Here is a 26087-nt window from a genome sequence, read left to right as displayed (position 1 = left end):
TTTAAACTTGTTTCTGATACTCCAGAAGGCCTGTATTAACCGCTGGTAAAGTTGTAGAATAAAGGATATGGCTCTTTAAAAGGTGGTTGTATTCACAAGTTTGTCTGCCAATAATTCTAATTTTTTTCTATAAAGGAGTTATTCTTTATAAAAGCAGTCACAGTAAATTTTCTAGTTCTATGCAATTTTCTTTCCATTCTGGTTTTCAGTGGTTATAAATAACACATGAAATGACTTTCAAGGTAGAAAGCAGGAATCCATTTTGAAATATTCTATAAAATAAAGAGTGATTTATGGTTTCATATGATTTTGGCTGAAAGCACTCGGGCTTTGCCAGGTCATCAAAGTCCTGTCAGGAGAATCTATTATTTATTGTTCGATATGCTGGGAGTGGTTTAAGTACTTTATGTTTATCTTATGTAAGTATAGTGTTAGGAAAAATCACTTTCCGATATTAATACAATTTTTTAAATTTTCCATGAAAAACTAACTTAAATGTTATAGATGTGAATTATGAAGTTAACACTGAAGATTGATTTTAAAAAAAAAAAATTGAAAAATGAATAATTCCTAATGTTTTTATTGTTGCAGAATAATTTTAGGGTGTGCCTAAAATGTTTCATATTACATCTTCTGGGCTGATATTTTGGTTATGTTATCTTACGTAAGTACACGGTCTTCAGTTTACATCAGTAGCTATTACAACAAAAGCTAGATGGAAAACCAGCTGAAGATGGATTTTTTTTTTTTTTATGTTAGTGTCATTGTGGACTAATACAGTGGCACTGGCTTGTAATGTTGATGTCTGATAGGAGGAAATAGACCTATATTATTATTTGTAAGTCATTACCTGTCCATGTAAATATCAAACAAAATGAACACTGACTCAGCAGTTTTCTCCTCACCCCCCTTTTGTTTTTTTTTTAAATATTCTCCAAGTGTAAACACACCTTCATCTGATTGAATTTTTTTTAACCTAATTAAAATTGAGGGGTTGTTTTGTGGCATGCTTTCTAGTCTGAATTTTTTTTTGTGTAGCACGGGTGCTCTGACAGCCACCTTGGAGGCTTGGACTCCCACTGATATCTCAGATAGGATTCTTTCCCAGATACTGTGAAATTTCCATAACTGCACTTGTAAGAGCACTGATTACTTTTTGAATATTGTGTTGTCCTTCTCAGCTTGTTAGTGTTCTTCAGGTTTTACAGATTATGTTGCTGATCTTACAAAATAAGAGACACTAGTATACCTGTGATCCTACTGTGAAAAACATAGTAGGTCATCTGCCTATCAAGGTGAAAAACTCCTTTAGAAAAAGTCTTAGCAAGGTACTTTGAAATTCTAGTCTGAATCAGCAGTAATCAAAAAGACGTTTGTCTGTCTCCAGTAGAAAATGTCATTCCACTGTTTGGAGAATGGTCATAAAGTGGGTAATTCAATCCTTCTGCAAGAGCTCATCTCTTTGTACGTCACTGTGCACTGAGGTTGCTCTAGAGCCAGCCCAAGCATTTTATAAGAGCCTCTGTTGGTACGCCGATAATTATGTGGAATTACTAATGTAGGAGAAGAAACATTTTGCTTTTTAAATCTCCTTTTATGGATTGTTTAAAAATGTATAAGGAGCATGGAGAGCAAGCTATCTTCCTGCAGGGAGGCAGAAAAGGAAGTGAAAGTAATAGAAGGCTTGAGTAAAAATGAAACTTAATGTGTGTCTAACTATACAGGTCTTTTAATAGATGTGCTTTGCTTGTTCTTTATCTGCTGCTATTGGTTGTAAACCAAAGATTAGCACATACCACAGCTATGAGTCTGAGAAGTCTATTTACAAACCCGCTTTATTCAATACAACTTTATTTTTTTCTTTAAGACATAAAGAATCATCTGGATTTTAGTTGTCATCTTCCTTAATAGATATGATTTAAGGGGATGTACTGATATAGATAATATTTGTTTATGTAAAAGTACACAAATTTGATATCTCTTTGAAAGTTACCATTCTACTGGAAGGTAGCCCTCTAATAGTGAAAAGTAAAGCTGCTGTTCCTTTCCAGTTAACAGAATTACTCACATCTGTCACAGAAGTAATCTGCTTTCACCTGTAGTTCAAAAAGTGTTCTGCCAAATTTGGTGCTAGTTTTTAAATCTATTACCTTGATTCAGTGTCTTAGACATTCTATGAGTGAAATGTTTAGGTACAGTAGAACTTTGCCACACAATGTGACTCATCCAGCGATACAATTTTTATATAAATGTTTAATAGGCTAAACTTGTGTTGTATTGATGACGTTGTCTAGATCTCATGGATGTTCATTTTCCTGGGCTGTAATGACTAGCAGACAAATTCAGAAAGTGCATTCTTTTACTGATTTCCCCCCACTTCCTCTTCAGAGAACATGGCTTGGATTGAGCATGATTTTTAGCAATAAAATAAATTTTTTATTTGGAGCATAAGTGTCTGCTTGTGTTCCTTTTCTAAATAACACTTATTTGTACCAACTGTGAGAATACATGTTTTTCATTGCCATGTTCCTCTGGTGGTACACAGATAACTATATGGAAGTACTAATGTCAGAGAAGAAACTTTTTAGTTGTGGCTCCTTCCTTGACCAGTTATGATTTCTTTCTTGTCTTAGTGGGTTGTCGTTTCTATGCCACTACCATATTCTGTAATGCAGAAATAATTTCTGATAGTATTCTGCAATACAAGCATGTAGTAAAATGAATCAAACCTATTATCAATTTTAATTAGCTAGCTTTAACTTAAAATATTATATAAAATAAATATTTCAGCTTTGTTTGCAATTGAATTATAAAATGCCTTTTAAGTTCTATATCCACCAGTAACATACCATGAAGATTGTAGTGAGCTTCTCCAGATGAGATGCTCTCCTCTTCTTAGAAATTTGGATACAAACAAAATTTATTGCAGTTGGTCAATTGTCTGCTTCTAGAAGATTGTTTTGAAATTGTCTGTGTTCCAGCATTTTAAATACATTTCGCTTCAACATTTTATATTATGAAAAAGCCACTTTTGATTTATTTAGTAGATACAGTGAAGCAAATTAAACATTTAAACCTTTTCAAGAAGAAGCTTATGTAATTCAGTAAAAGCTTATCAGCTGGCTGACGGGAAATAGTTTACAGTGACCCACTCAGGAACCAAAATGCTTCCACACATACAAAGCTGTTTAGTCTATAAACTGCTTGGGGCAGTGAATGTATCCATTTAAAGTCACTTGAAGAGGCAGTGCATCACTATAGCATTATGTATAGCTGCTAATCAGAGGACAGGATGTGTAAGCCTGAAATTAATTTGTCATTACACAGAGGTGAATTATAACTTTAAATTATTTTGTAAAGATTTTAACATCAGTTGGCTTTTAAAGCTGAAGAAAAGAGTTTTCTAGCTTAGCAGTTATTGCTAATTTTAATTTTGCTGTGTTGAAACTAAAAGTAGAAAGGGAATCTTGATAACTGTACATAATGTGTAGCTAATTCCTCTAATTCTTGCTAATGCACTTGTAAAACATGTTATTAATGAAAATGAAAGTATGGCTGATTTTGCTTCATAGGGAAGGTCTGAAAATTGATGTAATGGGCATTATCTTGGTCAGAGGTTGCTGGAAACAACCAGATGTAGACTTCAAGGTCAGCTTGCAGCAGCCACATCTGCAAGATTTATTGAGAGTAGTCTGCCTCTGACATATCCAAGAAGGCTATAATAGAGATAATGCTTAGACAGCTGGCATTGAAAACTAGTGCTATCAAAAGTGGACTGTATTCTTCATCATAAGATGGTCGTGAACCTAGTGTTTATACTGTTTGCTTGCTGGGGTACTTCATTCTGGTGCTGCAACTGTTTCTGATGCAGTCCTGGAATCTCTTGCAGCAGTTTCCGATGCATTATGCAGATAGCAGAGAAACAGATAAGTTTGTAGGACTAACTTCAGTTTCTACATGCTGAAGTGAGCTATGCCACCATGTTTGTTAGTCTAATTAGAGAAAGCCTGTTGCAATTTAATCTGCTTGCCATATCTTTTCCCAGTGTCTTTCCAACAGGGTGCAAGAAGCCCAAACACAGAAGAGCAAGTATCTAGTCAGCACTCTTCCTGGACCAGTACTGGAAAGACTTAGAAATTGATTCATTTTGACTTTGCACTTATATTTCAATGAGGCAGTCTCATGGATTCATGAGAATGCATCAGTTTTCTGGATAGGTGTCAAGAAGTACCTATGAAATTCTACCTATCAGAACATGTTAGTGACCCAGCGATCACTAATGAGTAAAATCCCTGATTTTATTCTTATTTTTTATATCTGTCTGCAGATGTAATGTCCTACTTCATTGACATTTTAAATTAATGTTTCCTTGAGAAAGCCAAAGAGGCTAATTTGCCTAATACTGCGTCTGATAAACGGAGGTTAGTAAGTGGAGAATGAAGGCAACAGCTTTAAGGAATGACGATATAGATTTCGAATGGTACTAAGCAGTCCTCCTTCATGAAGGAAAACTCTTTGTCTTTGTTTTTCCTGGTGAGAGAAATGAGGTGCAAGACAATTCAACATAATGCAAATATTTCACGTGTAAGCATTCTAAAGGGGGATGTGAAAGGGCCAGGAAGCGCAGAAAGTGTTTATGCTTCTTGATAACAAGCACTGCTATTTCTGAATTGATTCTGCCTCAAATATGAAGAACTCCTGAGTCAGCGTATTAAATTGATACAGAAATTGTATGGACTCCTTATTCGTCTACATTAATCCTTTTTATGCTGCCAGATGTTTATGTATAACGTACTGAAGTCTGGATCTGTTGCTGCTTTCTTGTGGTTGGATCATACAATTCCTATTTGGACTTCTTATTTCCTGCTAATACCATTGGAAATCTAAAAATTGTCTGGATTTGGAACCTTATTTGAGACAATGTTCTTCTGCAGTAGCCCTTTTCATTTCAGATACAATTAAATAAGATGTGCGCAGTGTTTCACAGTAACTAATATGCATAATAACTTACTAGGAAAATATTGGTTACTATTAATTATACCAGAAGGCAGATCTCTTGATGATTCGTTAATTTGATTACTGATTTCAAAAGCAGTCCAATCTTAGAATTGTTTTTTAATAATTTAAAAGGAAACGTAGAATCTCATTTAGATCTTGCTGTTCTTTGATCCAAGTTATTGGATCCAAATCATTACTCTACTGCCTGTTCAAAAACGTTAAATGTCAGGAGTGACACAGGTTATAGCGCTGAGTCCTTCATCCCTTAAGCTGGCAAAACAGAAGCTGACTGTTGCCTAAGAGGGATGAGTGGCAGGAAGTGTTAGAATAATCCTTCATGAGAAGAACAACTTAACACGAGATACCCAGCTTTATTTACTCATTAGGCATAAGTGAAACTTCAGAGTCAATATTAGAGACATAGCCCTTCCCCTGCAATCACTTGAATTCTGTATTAAATCACCTTCAAACCAAACGGTGAGCGAGAAGTTTTGGAGTCTGCCCTGCCCTGTAACTACCGTCTGAACGCATTTCAAAATTTTAATATTTTACCCAGCTTAGAGTTTTTGGCAAATGAAAGTTAGAGTTGGAAGTATTTAAAATAGGAACAATTTTTAAAAATAATATATTTCTTCGTTTTTGAATCATTTGAAGGGGACCTGTTTTGCACAACTATGTCAGCATCCTGCAGGAGATAGTTCAGCTTGGCATGCTATCATTGAATAAATCCCTACCATTTCTTTAAGGAGGCTTTTCCAGGTTAATTGTTTTTTCTTAGGTAGAGAGGGGCTCTCTCTGACTGTATTATAAGGGCCTGTTTACCACAGCCTTCTTTCTTGGAAAAGGCTTTTGTAAAGTAACCATCATGCAGTCCAGACCCCATTTAGGAGTAACTTGCATTTGACAAAGCTACCTGTTTTCCGTGTGGTTTTATACCTGTTGGAGAAGAGAATTCAGAAACTGGTACCAAGGCACAGTCTTATTTCTTTGGTTTACCGAGGCTTTGTCACATAAGAATAAATGGCGTCCTGTTCCATCAAGTTGTTCTAAGAGCCTCTCCAAAACCTAAAATGCATGGGACTTACCTTTCTTACACTTTCTCATTTTGTTGCCACGGGGTACCTGGGGGGCCACAGTACCTTGGAAGCAAAGGGTTGGTGAAGAAAATTGATGCCAGCTTTCAAGAGCAAGGAAGCTAATTCAGGGAACAATTTCATCCAAGGTTAATGGAAGAACAGACCTCCAACACAGTATCAATTGGATCAAGCTTAAAGCAATCAGTTATGCCCTAGTAGCTATAACTTCAGTCCTGGTCAGCCAGGCAGCACCGGTGATGTTTTACAACACTTTCTCAGTGGCTTTTATCAATAAGGAAGGAGAAACAATTTTCTCAATTCTGTTTCCAGAGTAATATTCTCTGTACCCAAATGAGGGAAAGGAAACCTTTTCAGGAACTACAAACAAAATAGTAGTTGTAGATGCTATTCCAGCTAGTTTATAGACAGAGAGAAATGAAACACATATAACACTTTCGAGGCCAGCTGAATGTGGAGTTGCTTTCACATAATAAGGCTGTGTGCAACCAGGATCTTGTGACAGTCCTGAAGTGCATGCTACAGTTATGTATTTTCTCCTGTCTCTGTTCAGAGTGGTCTGTGTTTTGAGTCCTTACTTTAAAAATTTCAACTCTGTTGGCCTTCTTAGGCTGTAAAACAAATGTCCCAGGAACTGATACAATTGTTCTATCCCTCTTTCTACCCCCAGAGATTAATTCCTTGATAAGTCTTCACTTGCTGGGGAAGGTCAGAAATGCAAAACTATTGTAATTTTTTCTGTTTCATCAATTCAAAGAGCTATTTTCTTTTTTTTAATCCATCAAAATACTAAGTGTTAAATGGAAGATTTGCGGGGATGTTGTAGCTATTTTCCTGAAAAATTTGTCATGCCTGTCTAAAACCTCCTTCCTTGTATTGATACAAACATTTGTACTTTTGGACGTCAGCTCTACCATGGAACTGGTCTGCTGAAACCTGACCACCTACTTCATGTGGGTTGAGGTCAGGAATGGCTGAAGATAAGGATAAAGAGGTTGGACCCCTTTATTTTGATGGTTGTGTTTGCCTTTACTGGCTTAAAGAGTTCATGAAAACTATGGTCTCGTGTATCTTAAGTCCCGCAGGGTGTTTTCTAGACTAGACTACGTTTCCATTCTAGAATTAATAAAGACTAGCTCAATCATTTAAAATTACTTGTTCCTACTCTGTGAGTGCTAAATTGTACTTAATATCCCATTGAAGTCTAACAGCTTCTTACTCTAGGTAAGTGAAAACTGATACCTTGCAAGTAGTAAATAGTTGTCCAGTAACCTTTAACATATTGCGTTATATGTTTTAAATGTATCATCAGATTGGGAACATGCTGACCTTTTATTCAGTTGCGAAGGCAGTGTTCTCTCTAAAGAAATAGCCAACTGCAGGCCTGAAATTCTCATGAAGATGCTTGGAGTGAAGATAGCCAAAGAAGTTTGTGCTCTACCACACCTGCTTTTTCCACTTTAAGTTCTGATTCTCTTCAGTTGTACTAGTACAGCTGCTTCTGGCGCTGCGCTGTAAATCAGATCAGTGAACCACTCCTTTCACTTTGTTTAATCACATCCCTTAATTGAATATGTAGCTTAAGTGTCTCCTAGTACCAGTCCCTTAGAATTTTAATTGCTTTTACTGAATTACCTGCTTAAACAGCCAATAGATCATTTAAAATATTTCAGCACAGCTAGTGTCGTACAGCCTTTTAGGTAGCTTCCTATCAGAAGAAAGCCTTCTTTTCTGAGTCAGAAATCTAAGTCATCTAATTGTGCATGTAAAAATCTGGTGAGTGGGAGTCGAAGTTGGAGAACAGCCTAGTTTGTTTATTAAACCTCCAATTGGTATCATGTGCCATTCCAAGTAGGTATTGCTGGTAGAGAAATAACACTAGCCTTTTTTTTTTTTTAACTACATATCTTTTCTAAATATAAAGAAAACATACTGATTTGGCAGAGCGTAATTGCATGACATGGGAGCCTTTGATAGGGATACTACTTTAGGGACAACCATCGCAGATTCATTCTGTCCCTAACACTACTCTTAAATGTGAAGTGAAAGTACACCTGCACTGTCAGTTTAGCTTTTGTGTTTACACTGAGGTCTCAGTCTGCATGCAGAATATGGAGTGTGCTCCTGGGCACTCTTTCGGAGCAAACCAATTAGTTCAGTTGGAAACAAAGTCCAAATACAGTTCTGAGACCTGTTCACACTAGAGGTTTTTGCCAACAGGTGATATGGAGGAGGCAGCACCGTGTGAGACTCTGTCATACACAGTTGTATGAACCCAACAGGTTCATACCCTCACGCTTTCCAGTACATCCTTGGACAATATACCAGTATTTTCCATAAATGTCTTAATTTTAAAACACCACTTTGATGGGTTATTACACAGTCTTCATATTACAGCATACATTTTGAAGTAATAGAAATGCCCTCAGATAATACCTGTCTGTACTGGGAGGGATACAGTTACAGAGCATCTCATTAAAATTTGTGCTGGCAAATGCTCAATCTGTTTATGATAGCAAGGTGTCTAGAGAAGACACTGGTGACAAGCTTTAACTCAGAGATGGTAGTGTTTGCAAGGGACATCAGCCATGCAACTATTTAAAAAAAAAACCCAAAGTGTTAAATTCAAGAGGGTCATAGGGAAATGCTAATGAACACAAAATAGTGTTCATTGTTTTAGTAGCATGAGAGTATTAAAAAATTCAGCGACTCACATTTGAATTTCCTTTTGTTTGAATTACCTGTTTCTGCCCAAGTTCTAACTTTATTTAATTTTTGAATATATCTTGGCATACTAAGTTTTAAAAATTACATGTGTCCTTTCAGGTTTGCCTGAATCTATTATTGCAGCAGCATGTGCCAGAAGTGGCCAGAGTGTTCTTCATGTTGATTCGTAAGTTATGCCAATAATTTTCCTTTCTAAGAGCTAAACTGGCTAGAAGTGTTCTGTATCTGTGTCAGTGTGCCCTTCAGGACTTGTGTTTTGTGTTCATCTGGCATCAAGTAATCTTGCGCTTCTGTCTCAATCTTATTTTTGGGGTATTTTTCCATCAATAGAACATGCAATTTTTGCATGCTAGCTCACTAATTTGGAACATAAGGGATGTGGTCAAGGATGCTGTTGGTGGCTCCTTCTTTTGTACAGACAGGAATGGTTACAGTGCCCTTCATTATCATTCCTGGCAGTAATTCCCCATTCTGGTTTTGTGAGAATTTTTACTTGAACCATTATCATTTAATGACAAAATATTTTACTGGTATCTCATTTGTATCCATTCTCAATGCCTAGAGAAGTTAACACAAGTATTTTTGCATTTTAATTGTTATCAGAATGAAGACAAATTAAATCTGGCTGATAAAGCAGGAGACCAACATAGCACTCTTTGTTTGCTGTCTTCTCTCTATCTCCTGCCAAATCAGTCTGAAGGAAGAGTACAGAATACCACTGAAATCAGTTGATTCAAAAAGTACTCGTGTTGCACTTTGAAATAGAAGGATGTGCTGAAGCACTTGGAGTGGCACATTTCATTGCATCCTTTTAAGAGATTAACATTTTGTTTTACTTCTTTTTATTAATTAGCCGAAGTTGTTTTTTTTAATAAATGGTGTAACTATATGCTTTGATGCATGCTGATTTTTAATAAAAATCTGGATCTTTGAACCATGTCTTTTGTACACCTGTTATTTAGTAACATGACTCAAGCCTAAAGCTCTCGTTTCTGAGGCAAGTTTGAGATCAAATGCTGGAGCCTCAGCTAACCAAGATGAACTTTTAGAATACCTCTCTCTCCCATCTGCCACTTCAAAATTCTAATTTTCTCATAACTCTCTTGAGATGATCGATCATTACTAAGCAGCTTTTGAGGCTGCTTTACTCTGTGTGTTGTTCTGGAAGGTAACAAGTTGAATGTATGTCATGAGATTTCTGTGCTAGACACCTGCACTGTGTCAGCTGTAGTTCATTATGTGAGATCAAGGTATGATTATACAGATTTTTTGATTTTTAAATTATTTTTGGGGTTTTTTTTTGGCAGCACTTCCACCAATATTGGCTGTAGCTGCCTCCTGACCCCTTGCTAGTTTTTCAGTCCCATTCTCAGTGCAGTTATGCAACTTCCTGGGCTAATACGGTTTTGGGAGAGACTCTTAAGCAAGAAGCAAGGACTACCTAAGCAGTGCTGCTGCTGCTAAACATTGTCATAGCCTAAAATGCATAATAATTTCCTAAGGTTAAACAAATTTCTGCAGTTCAGCTGTGGTATTATTTGCGCATGCAACCTAAGTGGATAATTTGGTAAAATTTGACCTAAAGAGTGTGTGTGTGAAATACCTTACTTGTTTAACTGTAAAATCATAACTCTGTTAATAACCAGTAGAAGTCTATGTGGAGACTAGTTTCAGGCAATCTGCTGCCTCTTCTTTAGCTGATACCTGCTGGATTTCAGCAGAGAAGTGTGATGCGGAGTTTTGAAGGGACGGTAGCAGCAAGAGTGCTGTGAGATTAGGTGCTCAGATTGTTAGTAATTGTTCACCAAAAATTACAAGGTTGGCATAGCATTTTATACCATTTCTTTGAGCTCTCCCCTTTCTATGAAAATTCTTGTGGTATACACCTGTGTTCAGCACCTAGGTTTAGAGTCTTTTCCCAGAGACAGTATACATGTTTTCCATTTTTCTTGTGTCTTGTACCAAGAGCTTAAAAAGGATATGCTTTCTGATGTTCATTTTCTCTGAACATCATCAGTTCAAGATATAACTTCTGTAATCTCTTTTGCCTACAGCCCTTCAAAGGACCTATTAATCTTTCATACATTTAGTTCTAATTTGAAATCATACACAATTTCAAAATTTGCAAAATTGGCTCACTAACTTGGTTGCATGAGATATGATTTGCAGTCGCTCAGTTTGCTGCTATACTGCTCACAAAGTCTCTGGCTTCCTGTCTTGGACTGGAGTGAGGGCAGCCAATGCACTTCGGAGTCAGTAGTTTTTATCAAGCGGAGGGCATTTGGATTAAGAATTAATGAGTCTAGAATGGCTTACTCTCAGAACCTATGGAAAACTCCCCAAAACTGTAAGGAAAAAAGTCCTTAAATGGGCTAATATTCTAGCATTTTACATCACAGTGGGATGGTACACACTAAGGCGGTACTTGATGCTCAATATTTTATGTAACTAATGATTCAGTTGAAACAAAGCTCTTCATATTGTAGTAAGTTGAAAGAAATACGTAGCTACATAGTAGTGAAATACTGGAAAATGCATTAGGTATTCTGCTGTAGTGGCAAAAAACGCTTAGATGCAGGTCAAGCAGATATTGCTGAAGTTACTATAAATATATAACCATAGCATAATATATAAGGATATGTTAATTTCAAACATTTTGGTACAGTAATTCTTATTTTGGCTATTAGAATGCTAACCAAAATATGAAAACCCTTATTTTAGAGTGAACAGATACAGAATGAATGAAATAGTTATTTTTTTATTTTAAGCTTAATGCATATATTAGCGGTAGACTACTTAGATTTTGTTAAATTAACCACTTCTGTTATTTCAATTTTTCATATTCATTGGCAATCAAAGTCTGTAATAATATTTAGCCACTGGAACATCGATTTCTTTTATCCATGCCTATTTTTAGCTATGATGAAGAGCCTTCCAGAAGACTCACAGAAGCAGGCAATTAGCAGTGTGGAATACAGATTTTGTTTATTACTGTTTTCACTTAAATATGCTCATTTACATTCACACATGCTTTTGTTTTTATGATGAAAATGAAGGCTTCCACATTTGATTCTGTTCTCCTATGGAGTTATTTTCCAGCTCTAGCACGAGCTCAGGTCAGGTGAATGTGTTCCTAACTAAGGTGTTCTTCACATATTAATAGTTGCCATTTTAATGGGCGTATGTTCTCACTGAATCACAGCCTAGAATCCATATCTTGGAAAAAAAACCTGAGGAATGTTTATACTGTACAACCCCTTCCCTATAAATAGGGAAGCATTTTAAGCCATCTGCTTTTTGTGTTTAAGTTAGTACTCCTGGGGGGGGGGGGGGAAGCCTACCAAAACCAACAGAAAACCCCCACCCTGATGCCTTTTGAATTTTAAGTGAAAAGTTAAGTCTTAGAAAGCTTGCCAGAGATTCATCTGAATTAAAACATTTTCATTTTATCTACTCTATGTCTAGTTTAATATACTCATTTCCAGCTGAATTTTCAAATTTCATTTTACTGAGTTAACAATATAGTTGAAAATTAATCCACAAAAATCTGTTAATATTCCCAGTATAACTTTTTAACAATATATGTTGTTCCCTTCTTGAAGGATCATAAGTTTAAAATTTTTTTCAGAGTATAAGAAAATAAGATTTGGGCTTACTGTAATACTTCTTTGCGTTAGGTGTGCGACTTTGATTAATCTTTTGTTCTCTAAAAAGGCCTGAGTTAAGTTAGGCACAAGGTAGGGAAAACATCTATGGATGAAGTCTTTGTTTATAGTTTGCTTGGACTCATTACCTTGTGTACATAATTTTATTACTTCTAATCTCCAGCCATGTTTGCATTTATCATAATATACTACACAGGTGATTATGGAAGATAGTTTTGCAGTGGCATATTATGAAATACTAAGTTCTAAGTTTGATTTATAAACATTGTCCAAGCATTGCCATCAACAGTAGCTAATCTTATTCAAAATAGTCACTTCACTGCAGTGTTGCCATAAATTCCTGTAGACGGATTTTAAACTAAAGTTAGCTTCTGCCAAATAGTAATTGAAGGAGCTCTATATCTCTGTGCCAGCTATCTGTCTCAATAAACATAAAATCTGTGGTTCTTTTCAGAAAGCTACATTTACTGTAGACATTAATGAGCTGTTGACATGTGAAATTTCAAGGATGTTTGTTAAGTGATTTAGAAAAGTAATTTGCAATTTAAAATGTGGAGATTGGCACTTAGTTTAAACTTGAAATTGCTGAAGAAAGGTAGATGAAGTCTAAAAGTTCATTACTTGAAGTGAGTATACTTTCCATACATTGTTAGTACACATAGGACTTTCTCCTGATGGCTTCCTATGTTTCCTGCTTTTGGTCTTTGCTTATATGCTGCTTATAATTATATATATATATAGGTACGTACTAGTTTGGTTACTGAGGATGGGGCAATTAGAGGTGACGTATGTTTAGCTACATTCTGTATTTCACTTTCAGCATCTAGACTACAGCATTTGGAGACTGGTTTCATTGTTTACATCCTTCCACGTTGACTTACTATCTTTCCATGTAGAGTTTAATTCAAAGGCAAAAGAATGTCGAGATGCAGGATTCTAACTCCTCTTTTGTGTCCAGTTTGCTCTGTCTACTTCTCCTGTCTTGCTTCTTGACACCTCTTATCTTTCTTATTTTTTTGACCTTACTTTGCCTGTAGAGTAAGTACTTAAGCGTTCCTTGTGTCCAAAAATCTGTTTTATCTGAGCATCCAAAAAAATGCTGGGCACCCTCCCTGTACCCACCCCCAACATACCTGCTTTTGTAGTTTGTTCCATTTCTTGTTAGACAATCTGTCTCACTTCTTTCAGAACTTGTAAAATATATAATGTAATACAATCTGTGTCTTCATATAGCCTTCTTTTTGATCTTTAACTTCTGTGAAGTGAGGTAGCTGTATAAGTACAGCAACCAGAGAGGGAAAAGGTTGCTTCTCAAAGCAGGCCAATTTCTTGCAAGAAAAATAGTGGAATTATTTAACTTTCAGTAAGGAAACTTAAGCAAATATTCTTAATTCTGGTACCTTTAGGATATGATCTCATAGCAAAGGTATTAGAGAGTGAAACGTGTTCTCAGCTGGTCCATGATGATTACCTTTGCTCATGTTCATATCCCAGGATATAATGTAATGTAGTACAAGTGAGTGCCACTGTCACCCTTTTATTGAGCTGAAGGATTTGAAGAGCTGTTTGTGTTAAATGCTAAGCAAGGAAGCTTAGTCTGCTTCTCATCCTCCAAAACACCATTACTGTGCCAGAATGGGAATTTTTAATACATCTGACTGTGTAATTAATGTAATGAAACTTTATGGCTTTGAAACATAAGTCATTTTGTGTTCAGATCCTTAAAATTGATGTGGCAGTAACTTCTTTTGCAAAAGACAGCTACTCTGACGGTTCGAGACTTCTTTCTGAAAGATCAAATGCAGGAGACGCACGTACAGACAGCTCTTGGGAGCAATCGTGAGGCATCAGCAGCTTTGCTTCAGACATCACCAGCTTTGACTGTTACACCATGGATGTTACGACCTGGCATTGAGAAGGGCAGTCTACGTACCAGGCGTAGTCCATTAAATACTTTTTACTTATGTTTTACTTGTGTATCTTGTGCTTTCAAAAGTGCTCAGTTTCTCAAATTGCAGTCTTCAAAAGGACATGTTAGGTATTCCCTTAGTTCAGATTCCAAGAATGTTAATTAGTTGGAAACAATTTGCAGTTTCAGTTTTCTGGACTGGCATTTGCTTTCAAAGCATTTGAAGGAAAAAATGGTGCTGGTAACTGAGAGAAAAATCAAACTAACGCAGGAGAAGAGAGAATTAAGCTTTTTGCAGAGGTAAAACTATGCTTGAGTTACATTTCCAAAACTTTGCAAAAATGGCTTCAGCAATTCTGCCATTAGTGCTGAACTACAGATTCAAGATTTGAAAAATGTTGAACTAAAACCAGAAGTATTTTAATTCATATGAAAATCCAGGTAATACAGGAGAAGTTTTGAGCAAATACGAGCTAGGAAAAAATGTATGGTAGAAAAAGAAAACATCTGTGCACTAACTTGGTAGAAAATTAATTTTTAACTCTGCTGTTACACCCTCAAAATGTTTCATGTTCTTACTTAGAGGATAATTGAATTATAACCCTAAAAAAGGGAGACAATATCCATCTTTGTAGTTTGCTAATATAGCAAGAGAAGAGAGGAGCTTAGTCCTTGAGATTTTGGGACATTATTTTAGCTCTAATTAGTCTTTGATCTTGACCATTACTTTAAAGAATTCCTGGGTTCATCTTCAGGGCATTTAAAACAAAAATATTTGGTTACAAAGGACTCCTAATTGTAAAACCATTAGTCAGCTCTTTTCAGAATTCCTCTTCAAGATTTTCACTAAAAACTGTGCTCATTATATCAGTAATCATGTCTGGTCTATCTCCCTTATGTAGTGTTTTCAGATGAAAAAATTAAGCAATCCTGATTCATCATGTAATGCAGGGTAAACTAGTTAAAATTCCAAGGGAAAAAACCTGGAAGTTGATGCTTCAAGAGAAGATTAATGTTTGTGGTGGTATAACATAACTTGGGAAAGGTGCTTAGATGCCAGGGGAAAGGAGGGACAGCTGCGATTCATTTTCCATTTGAGAAAGGCCATACAGCCTTCTCAAAACTGATTGAGCTTCAGAACAGCATTATAGAGTGCTTTGTTGAAAAGATTGATTCACATCAGCGGTGGTTAAAAAGAAAAGCAATTTCAAAGGAAAACCCACCTGATGAACAGAGGAATGTTTACATCAAAGATGTCTGACAGCTCACAAATAAGCTTTGTAACTTTCGGTGAAAATAGCATATTAATTCATTTTACTGAAAGTTTTAATTTTAAATAGTCTAAATATGCATCAATTTATATTGTTATAGATTCAAGAAACCCACTCCTAATTTTAGACAGGTGTTTTCTGCGATTTCTGTGATCAATGGCCTTGCTTGCCCTGACAGCCAGATTGTATTCCATATTCAAGGGAACTTTCTAGTAAAGCAGCAGATTCCCTTAAAAATAAATCTTCATGGATGTGTCTCTTGGAAATCCCAGAAGTGGCAGATAATATATGGACATTGAACTTTTTATCCAGTGGAATCTTAAGAAGCAGCAAGAAATAAACCTGCACCATCGACAGCTAAAACAAAGGTGGAGGTTATCATTGCGTGCAACTATCAGTTACTGTTTTACAATTTGAAATCCGACAGAATTAGGCATTTAATATATTCAATCCTCATTGCTTTGTATTTTATATGATACCAAATAGTAGTGCTTTTTAAGCCTCACCCATGTCATTCACATCATGAGGTAAGCGTGAACTCCTTTTTACAGGTGACTGGAATTTCTGCTTGGTAACAGATCTGCAGATGGAGCTCTTCTGCTCAGAGTAACCCAATTGCAGGGTAGACTATGTGCATTCTCTTAAAGTATAGGTCCAGTCCTCCCGGTTTGTTGCCTTAAACACCATGTTCTGTTGTTAAAGGCACCTTTATTTGGTGAATGCTGGATTCTGTTGTCTTTGAAAAAGATGTCCTGTTTATGTTCTTCACTGTTGCCTTCATATGCTAAGTAAGCAACACGGTATAGAGTATCACCCTCTGGTGCTGTAAAGGGGCTGACACTCTTAATGAAGTCTTTGTCAGTGCAGATAAGCCTTGTCAAAAATAGCCCATCTTAAACAGTAGAATCAAACCTGAATTTAATTTTTCACTTTTATCACACTTATCTCTACAATTTCAAAGTGGAGGATGTTATGATAAGATTTTAAGTTCGTTTGATTTAGCAGTCTTCACATTAATCTGTCAAATGCAAACCCCATCTTTCTCCCTAAATGTTTGGGGGGTGTGTGCGTGTTTTTGTTGTGGTTTTTTTTTTTTTTTAAAGCATATGTAATAACATTAGATATCAATTCCAGAGGGTATTTTTGGTATCTTTCACGCTTCTGAAGTGCCAGCATACAGTGTCAGAAAACAGAGTTAAATCCTGAAATGACTTTTTTTATTTTACAAAAACTAGTCATTTTTAAAATCGTTAATTGCTCTATTATTTTTCCTATCAGAGTTGTTTAAGATGTGGTGTGCATGATAACAAAAACTAATTAATCCAACTGATATTTAGAAAAATACTGATAGAAAAATCAAGGGAGAGCAGGTACTTTCTTTGATTAACAATGAGCTATTAATTTTCTGTGATTTGGAAGATGTAAATTAATATTTTTCAAGGAAGAAGATGCTAAATATAAACTGGAAAGTAGTCAGGGAGGTACAATCATTTTGTACAAATCAGTTCCTTTGGCTCCACCTACAGTATATGCAGAATTTTGCCAGAGCATCTTAACAGTCTATAATAAGCATAATCTCTTTTCTAAGCAGTAGATAAATAGTAGAGTGAGCTTTCCTTTATTTGACATAATGGATACCAGAGATGTGGTTTTTAGTGTCTGGACCCAATTTGAGTTTACTTAACCCTCCTTTGCATAGCCACCTCATGAAGCACTGTGAGTTCAGAAGTGCCATGCAGTGCAATTATGTTAACTTCCAAATCAGCTTCAGTCAGAAGCGGTGTAGCTATGTGCATGTGACAAAGCCATTAGGTCCTGCCACAGCCTGAAACTGCCAAGTATGGTACAGATGCAGAAAACTTGAACTGGCTTTTCTGAGAACTCATTTGAAACTGGCAGGCTCATTGGCTTGGCTCCACACTAAGAAAAGATGTCTGTAGTGATGTGCATGTTTGAGTTAGAGGTGTAGAGTCAGTCTTGGCCAAGAAGCAGTGTTATCTATATTTTCCTTTTAGTCATACCATTCCATGTGCTTTTCTCAGCTTTATTAATTTTACCCTCTAAATAATTTGATTCTGGTCTATAGTCTGTTCGGTCAGAGATTCATACAAATCAGTGAAAATGGAAATTTTACATCTCATTAACAGATGTGAATTATTATACCTGTTTTTATGTTCTGCATCTGTAAAATCTGTCATGGAAATTATTTTGAACATCTCAAACTTGATTGTATTTTGTTTAAAGCTGAAAAGCTATGTTTTATCTGTCCATCAAGTTTCATTGTTGTTTTTTATTTGCAGGAGGAATTACTATGGTGGAAACTGGGCCAGCTTCAGTTTTTCAGGATTATTGTCCTGGATTAAAGAAAATCAGGTAAAAATTTCCCAAATGACGTCTTTTAATGTTCTTTAATGTCAAGTCTTTGTTGTTTGCATAATTTGTTACACAGCAAATTACCACAATGCTCTTTCTTTTTGGTAATCTGACAGATCAAAGAGGTTTCTACTTTCCAGCTTTACTGGTTAAGACTTAACTGTCTGGCCTAACATTTTAAGATTCTGATATGCCTGGTTTATTAATATTATTATCTGAGACCAGTCAGTCAAGTGATCAGTCATACTTTTTGGGTTCTTGAAATTATGTAGAAGCAACTACCCTATTGTTTAGTTTCCTTTCCCAGTACCTTCTGTAAATGATAATCTGGTCTTTTCCATTTCCTGTTTGATTATTTTCTACCCTAATGTTTCAGTCCCTTTTGTTTTTCTTGTGTGCTTTTGGCTGATGCTTCTTAACTGTGAGAAAGGTGACTATTGGATCCTTCCATTGAATTGTGCTGTTACTGGGACAAAAAGATCAATGTTGATAGTGTATTTTTCAATGACCAAAGTTAATCTAATTCATGACAGTCCACTAGAAATCTTTTGAAGAGGATATTTACTTAGGAGATTGAGCACTTGGACTATATTAGCAAATGGATGTTCGTATTATTTACTGAAGCCTTATGAGCCTCTTGGTCCGTAGAAGATGGAACTTTTTCAGCTCAGTCTCATGCATGCCTACTTATTACGTGGTGCTACCTTCTGGCATAACCAGTGGAGTTGCTCAGTGTCAGAACCTAATATTCTCAGGGTTCTGTTAGATGATTTAGAGATTCCAGTGTGGACAGATTAATATAATAACCAAGTCACTGTATTTTTTTCATATGGTCTTCATTCAAAGAGTTTTTTTCTCAAAATTTGGAACTAACGTGGCTGTAGCAAACCCGTCTTTTAGTAGATTGTATTCAAAGTTATATTCAACTCTCTACTAAAACTTGTATTTCGTTTAACATTGCATTTTCAGATTACTAGAGCTAGTAATGTAGTGCAAATGTTGGCATGCTATAATAAAGTAACCAGCTCTGACTATTTTAACTAAAAAAATCTGAATAGGGAAAATATAAAGACACTTCAATATAAGATGGTACATCAATTTATTTGGGACTATAGGTGTTTATAGTTCAAGAGCAGCTAGCACAGTATAAAATGTAATTTTTATAATTGTTCTTCATAAGCAAAAGACAGATACCACTGATGAATGTGAAGACTGGAGAAAACTGATCCTTGAGAATGAAGAAGTTATTCCTCTTAGCAAGAAGGATAAAACTATTCAACATGTAGAAGATTTCTGTTTTGGCGAGTAAGTATAAATACAGAAATATACAAATAATTTTAGCTGCCCAGAGATAAATAATCCTATTGTGTTTTTGGCTTCAAGCATTTTACCATGCTATCATATTGCATGTTGTCTCAAAAAGTAAGCACGAGCTCTAAAACATTCCTATAGTCCTTGTGCTTTTGCTGAAATCACTTGCACTTCATTGAAGGTCTGGTCCTTCTTAAATGGCCTGATCTAGATGCAGTATAATTTGTTACCCAACTTTGTGAGTTGGTAATTTACTTCTGAGTAGAAAACAGAAGTATTGTGTTAGTAGTAGGTAGTTATGCACTGCCATCCATTAAATTTTTCCATTCTTAATTTCACTAAAAGCTGCTATTCTCATAGCAAAAATATAAATTCCCAAGTGCATTTAAAATGAAATAAGTACACAAGAATAGGAACGCAAATGGACAGTAGCACTGTAACTGTAAAATATTTAATTGTGCTAAAATGATAACGTAATATTTGCCCTTTGTCATTTTTATAGTCAGTGGATTTAATTTGCTCATTAAACACTGCTTACCCATGATGCTTTAGAAGGAATTGCATGGTCAGAGACTCCTGGTAATATACTAACAGTTAGCCTTTTTGGTCTGTCACCTTCTTTCTGTTCTTGAAGTAAGGTAACTCAGCTCTTACTTTACATACAACTTGCAGAAAATACATGCTTAGTTAGAAATACACACCTTTAATGAATATTTGTTGCCTAAGCATGTGAAGAATAGTATACCTTCATACTATGATACCTACCATCTTAGGACTGAGTATGTGGTAAATGTCTTTTAGTTAGATATTTGTAGAGTTATGTCTGCATTAGCAGAGGTTAAGAATACAAATTTCTTTTTTTTGTTTTTAAATGCAAGTATATATATATTTCTATATATATACACAAATATATATGTATGATATACGCATCGGATACAAACATATATATTTGTTATATGTAAGTCATGCAGAAGGTAAGCTTCTCACTATGTCATATTATTGAAAATCAAGGAACATCTAAAAGTAACCTTGTGAAGCAGTAATGTTGAATAGCCCGTAAGCATAGTAATAATGAATGGAAATTGTAAGGGCCTCAACTGAAAACTGAACTATTTCTTTGTATTTGTTCATCAGTTTTATCTTTTGGATTTTGCACTGAACTGAACACTATTCTGAATTCCTGAAAGGTTCTTAGGGATAGTTATGTAAGTTTAACCTTGAATCCCATAGATAAGATCATGGGTAGCTGAATGAAATGTTGACAGATATTCATATAGAAGCATGTATTTCTTTCTGTAAACATCATGGGGGGAGGGGAGGGAAGGGTGACTTATACTAATACAGTCTGAAGGTCACAGACTCAGAATATTCCAGAGTTCTATATTGCACAGTAGTGGCTGCTTGACTCTATTGCAGGTAAAATTATATGCTTGTTTTAAAGCAATATAACTTGAATACTGTAACTGTAATCCTGTTGCCATAATAAATACTGTTCAGGAGCAGCATTAAATCAGATTAAAAGTTTCGTAGGCTCTTAACTTTGCATATGATTTTCCTAAGATGTGATCCTTACTGATGGCTGGCTCAAAAATGAGTCCCCTAGCACGAAGATTTCACACTTTGTAGAAGTGAGCATTACACTTGAGTCGGCACAAAATAGAAGATTGTACTCTTAAGCATTTGACTTAGCCTGGCAGTACAATGCTGTCTCTCAATTACCACCAAAAAAACCCAACCCCAAACCCCATAAGGAAGAATGGTAAGACTAATAAGCATAGGAAAGAAAAAGTTTTCCAAAATAGTTTAAAACTTTGAGAGAGTCAGTTATTGTGTTTCTGACAATTTACAGGTTCTGGCTAGATTCTGTTGTTTTTGCTTAACTTTTATAACTCCTATGAAGTTACCATTAAACATTTATTTTGAAAGAATAAACAGCTGGGTAGCAGTATAATATACACAGTGCAAATCTGAAATGAATGGCCTTAGAACAAAGTGCATCCATCAAAGGAAAAGAATATTGTGTCTACAACAAGCTGTATTGAAAAAAGGCAAATGGCTGAAAAATAAATAGTGAACACCTGTGCTGAATAAATTAACCAGCTGGTTGGCAATTTTTCATTTGACCTATCTGAAGGGGTTGCTGTTACAAGGCATTAATAAGACACATTCATTTTAAGATATTCCTTTGTTAGTACCATTAATTGATGAATGGTGGAAGATAATATTCCAAATTTACACAACAATTTGTCTGCAGATGTATTATTTTTTTCTGAATTAGGAGAAGAATTGTCTGTACAGAAGTTCAATTTGACTGATTTTTATAGACAGTTCTTACATTATTCAGGGATATTTGTTCCTATAGGAAGGATGTCATGAATTTAGATTATATACAGTTTTTAGGCTTTCATTATAAAATGGGTAGAGCTGCAAATCATGCAGATTTACGTATTCATTAATGGGAATTGAATGGAGATGTAAAATATGTAAATATGACATTTCTGTTACACTGCTTTTTCAGAGTGGTATAGAAGAAAAGATAATGTATTGTGAATCAAAATTTTATTTTGATTTAAAAAATAATAAGTATGTTTAAACTGAGATTGAACTGTACGCTGAGGTTGGGATAAGGTAGAAAGAAAAAATTCCTCTGAATTTTTGTGTTACAAAAAGCTGTAGGATGGATTAAATAAAAGCTCCATTCTTAGTTATTGCATTAATGGCAGCAGCTCTTGCAGTTTTCACAAACATCTTTTTCCAAATTCCTGAAAAAGAAAAATCCAAACAGCAGTCTCAAAATCAACTGACTTTCATTTGCTCTTTTTTAAGAAGAGATTACTTTTTTAAAAAAAATTCAACAAAATACTTTTCTTTCATATTTTATAGTTATTTAACACTTGTAATGTGAAGCAAAAAGACATAATTAATGTACAGAAACAGACTTCTTTCATTAGTGCTTCCTTATAGCAGTTTCTGTATCTCCCAGGGCAATATTTTACTCTGTTCATGAATAAGTGCTTCCTGGTGGCTGTGCACAGGCTGACAGACGTACACCAAACTCCTATTTTCATGAGCCCATATGAGGTCCCCGAGTTTGTAAGTGAGGAGCAACGTTTAAAGGATACAGGGTTTTTGTTCCCTTGTTTAACAGAAATCTTGCCCCCTGCTTCCATCTGTAAGGCTACAGATGTGTGAGGGAGCATTTTTATGTGTACTGAATAATTCCTTACTGTTCAGTGAATTTTAACTGTCCTGTTAGTTATTGAAATTTTGTGCTGTACGTTTGCAGGTCACCTTTAAAATCATAGTTCATTAGTTTTCAGCCAAGATTAAATTGTTTATTCAGTGCATTAATGTCTTGTGGTATAAAGATAAAAAGATAGTGTGAAATTATTGCTGAACTCCTTTCACTTACAATGACATTGATTTGATTCATCTCAGCTGGTAGTACAAACTAAAATTCTAAGTTCAAAAGTACTGGTTTCTGAGGTAGCTGTCATTGAAGTGCAATATAAAAAGAGTAGATGAGATTAAAATTCCTCTTTTAAAGCAGACCTCCACTTTTAAAGAATTGTGTCATGAAAAGGAAGTGGACTATGCAGAGTAAATGTTGTGTGGTAATGCCCCTCCTTTTGACTGGCTGCCTTCATCTGCTGTGCACAAATTTCTAACGTGCATAAAAATAACATTGCTACCTGAGGGAACTTTTGTTCTGTATGGCTGTTACTTGAACAACTAATTAGAATGCAAGGGCAGAGATGAAAAAGCAATCTGAAAGTTTTGCTTAAACTCCAGGTCAAAATTGCATGCTTCTCTTACGGCCTTGCTATAATAGATACAAAGGAGTCTTGGTTGCATAAATCACTTCTGTTTTATTCAGTGATTTTGGTTTTTAAAATATCTGAGCTTAATGACTTTAATGCATTTTTGCATTTCGATTTTAAAGGTTGGATTTTTTTAATCTATAGGAAGAACGTAATCAAATTGCTTTACTATTTCTCCTTTAAAATATTGGATTTCTTTTGTTTATATAGCTGTGTATTGTGTTTCACCGTGAGAGTTTTGACTTTCATTTTAAGCTTATTCCATCTTTTGAGTCTGTGTAAAATAAGAACCCAAATTTTTGGTGTGGGTTGGTTTGTTGTTGTTTTTTTTTTCCCCTTCTCAGTAAAAATACTCCACTTGAATTATAGCTTTGCAGTCAAAGAACCATAATTCTTTAGTGGGTGGTATACCTGATTTGGCCAGGATAAAGAAATTCTAATGTTTTTCATAGAAACGCTTGAGGTTTCCATTCTGGCACTGACTCAAAACTTTAAACAAGCTTTTAAGACTCTTTAAAAGACTTTTCCCCCCCTTCTTCTCCTTGTGTTTTTAATCAGTCAGGATTCAGCTGAAGATGTTGAAGAAGCTGGTGCATTGCCAAAGCTGCCTGTCTTTGGAGCCTCTGGTGCTGAGGGGGTTGCTCAGGAATCGGAAAAAGAGTGCCCACCAACGGAGAGCGCCTTACCGCAGGCGGAGAGCTGGGAACCAGAAAAGGCTACAGGCACTGAGCCAGCAAGTGCAACGGAAGGGAATGACACAGAAATAACCTCTGAGAATGAAAGTTCTCATAGTACGACATTAAGCGAGTCTGCTCCAGAATCGGGAAAAACTGCAGCTGCACCCTCAGAAATTTCTGCCCAAGAACCAAAGAAAATCACGTATTACCAAATTGTTAGAGAAGGCAGAAGGTTTAATATTGATTTAGTTTCCAAGGTAGGAACTCAATGACTCTCTTCATATAAGTACGTTTACTTTTCTTAAAATGCTGTAATTTAAAAAAATCTTTAATGTTGCTGAGGGCTGACACAGTACCTTTGGGGCAAAAAAGACACTCTTGAGAAGTAAACAAGAATTAGTACCCTTAAAACAAACAAGAACTATTTCATACATGCTCTTCAGTGTTTGTTTATAACCAGAGAGACCATAAAGCATAGCTCAGAAATATGTCCATATAAGTAAATTAAAGTAATATCCGCAAAATTGCTCTTTCTAAATAGTACCATTAAGACTATATTTTTAAACAAGGACAAACAATCTCTATGCAGGTCTTTGTTGTTTTTAAAATGAAAAATAATTTTCCTGTTGGAGTGCTTCCTGGGTTTTAGATTTTCCTGTGAAACTCTCCTTATTGTCCCTCTATACTAGTTTTGGTTCTCTGGTGACTAAAGCACTGAACTGGAATATATCTTATTGGAAAGAAAAAATAATTACAGTTAATCCATAACATACAAGCTTACTAAAATGAGTTGTTGTACTGAATTCCTACTAGTGTGCGTTTTACTTAAAGGAGAAATTATTAGTCTGACACATGTCATACTATTTCAACTCTAAAGTCTGCCTTTTAGGTACTTCACAGTATATGGATATGGCCTTGCAAATTCAAGTTAAATGGAAGTTTTTATTCTGTGCTTTGGACTATATGTGTGCTCTGCAATGGGAAGTTTTTTCAAAGTTGAATGATAATTTTCCATATTGTGCATGAAAAGATTTTTCAAACTTCTGGAAACCAGAAGAAAACACTTTCTTCAGTAATCTATTAAATTCCTTGTGGACACCCTACCAAATGCATTATTTCAGATTTTGTCTTGGTGTTCCAAATGTAGATACCTCTTTCATGCATCACAGGAGTGACATCATGGAAACAACAGTAGGTGTATAGTGGTTAAGCAGATAATACTATTTAGTATCCTTTTTATACTGCTTCTGTGCCACTGTGTTACGTGGTGTTAAAGGCAGTGAATTCCAGAAATTCTGACAGAAGAGTAGTCCTCAAAGCAAGAGTAGTAATTTACGTTGTTTTCTCTCTGGCACTGGGACACAGACTTTCTCGTAGTGTCCTTGTTCCAGTAAACTTCTATATTGAAAACTCCTGTGGGATTGTGCAAATTCTGTTACTCGGGGCCACAAGTCTTGAAGCGTGTTTAAACTTACCTCTGATGCTTTTCAGTTCAGACATACATCTTCTGTTAATAGTAACATTTCTGTCCTTTCAGTATTTCTTAATATATTTATTAATTAATATATTTACAGAAAGAGTAAAGGTAGACAGAGTATAAATTAATATAAAAGATATGACAAAACTTTAACTGGGGATTTGAGGAATTTACATTTAGAAAATCATTTCAGGTAATTTAAGAAACAACTAGTGATGATTTACACAGACAGCATCATGTACTTTATTGATATTGGGGGAAATGAAGGTTGTAAAATACAGTGCTCAAGGGTATATAGCATACAATGCAAAGAAATTATCCAAGATGACAATAAGAAAAATTGTCTTAAGCTGTGACTTTCAGACTAATAAAACTAAATGAGCAGTAGGCTGACACCTTCTGCCTTTCTCTCCTGTGGACTGCTTTGTCTCCTCCATTTGTGCAGTCACTTCAGTTCGTTTACTACGTCTTGATATTCCTTTATTCAGATTTTTACTTCACTGTGTCTGCTTGTAAATAGTTAAAGAAAACACCTTACAGATGAATACTGTTGGTATCACTGTTTTCTTTTAGTGTGAGTGCTTTCTCTTTATTCACAATTTTCTTTTTTTTCTTCTCTGTGCAGTTGCTTTACTCCCGAGGTCTGTTAATTGACCTGCTGATTAAGTCGAACGTTAGCAGATACGCAGAGTTTAAAAATGCGACGCGAATTCTTGCCTTTCGAGAAGGAAAAGTAGAACAGGTATAGTAAAATAATGTATTGA

The 26087-nt window shown here is 35.5% G+C and overlaps 1 protein-coding gene across 1 annotated transcript in view; it reads left to right on the top strand.

The window, feature by feature from the left end:
• CHM (CHM Rab escort protein) overlaps window positions 1–26087 on the top strand; it is a 71929-nt gene that overhangs the window by 3902 nt on the left and 41940 nt on the right. The window contains exons 2-6 of the mRNA XM_075106654.1: window positions 8919–8985; window positions 17965–18037; window positions 19218–19342; window positions 23728–24103; window positions 25949–26065. Coding sequence (XP_074962755.1) covers window positions 8919–8985; window positions 17965–18037; window positions 19218–19342; window positions 23728–24103; window positions 25949–26065 — 758 coding nt within the window. The remainder of the gene's footprint in view (window positions 1–8918; window positions 8986–17964; window positions 18038–19217; window positions 19343–23727; window positions 24104–25948; window positions 26066–26087) is intronic.

This window comes from Phalacrocorax aristotelis, chromosome 11, assembly GCF_949628215.1.
Source record: "Phalacrocorax aristotelis chromosome 11, bGulAri2.1, whole genome shotgun sequence".
In the NCBI taxonomy this organism is placed as follows: Eukaryota; Metazoa; Chordata; class Aves; order Suliformes; family Phalacrocoracidae; genus Phalacrocorax; species Phalacrocorax aristotelis.
Note: the sequence above shows the minus strand (reverse complement) of the source record. Positions and strands in the feature narration are given on the sequence as shown.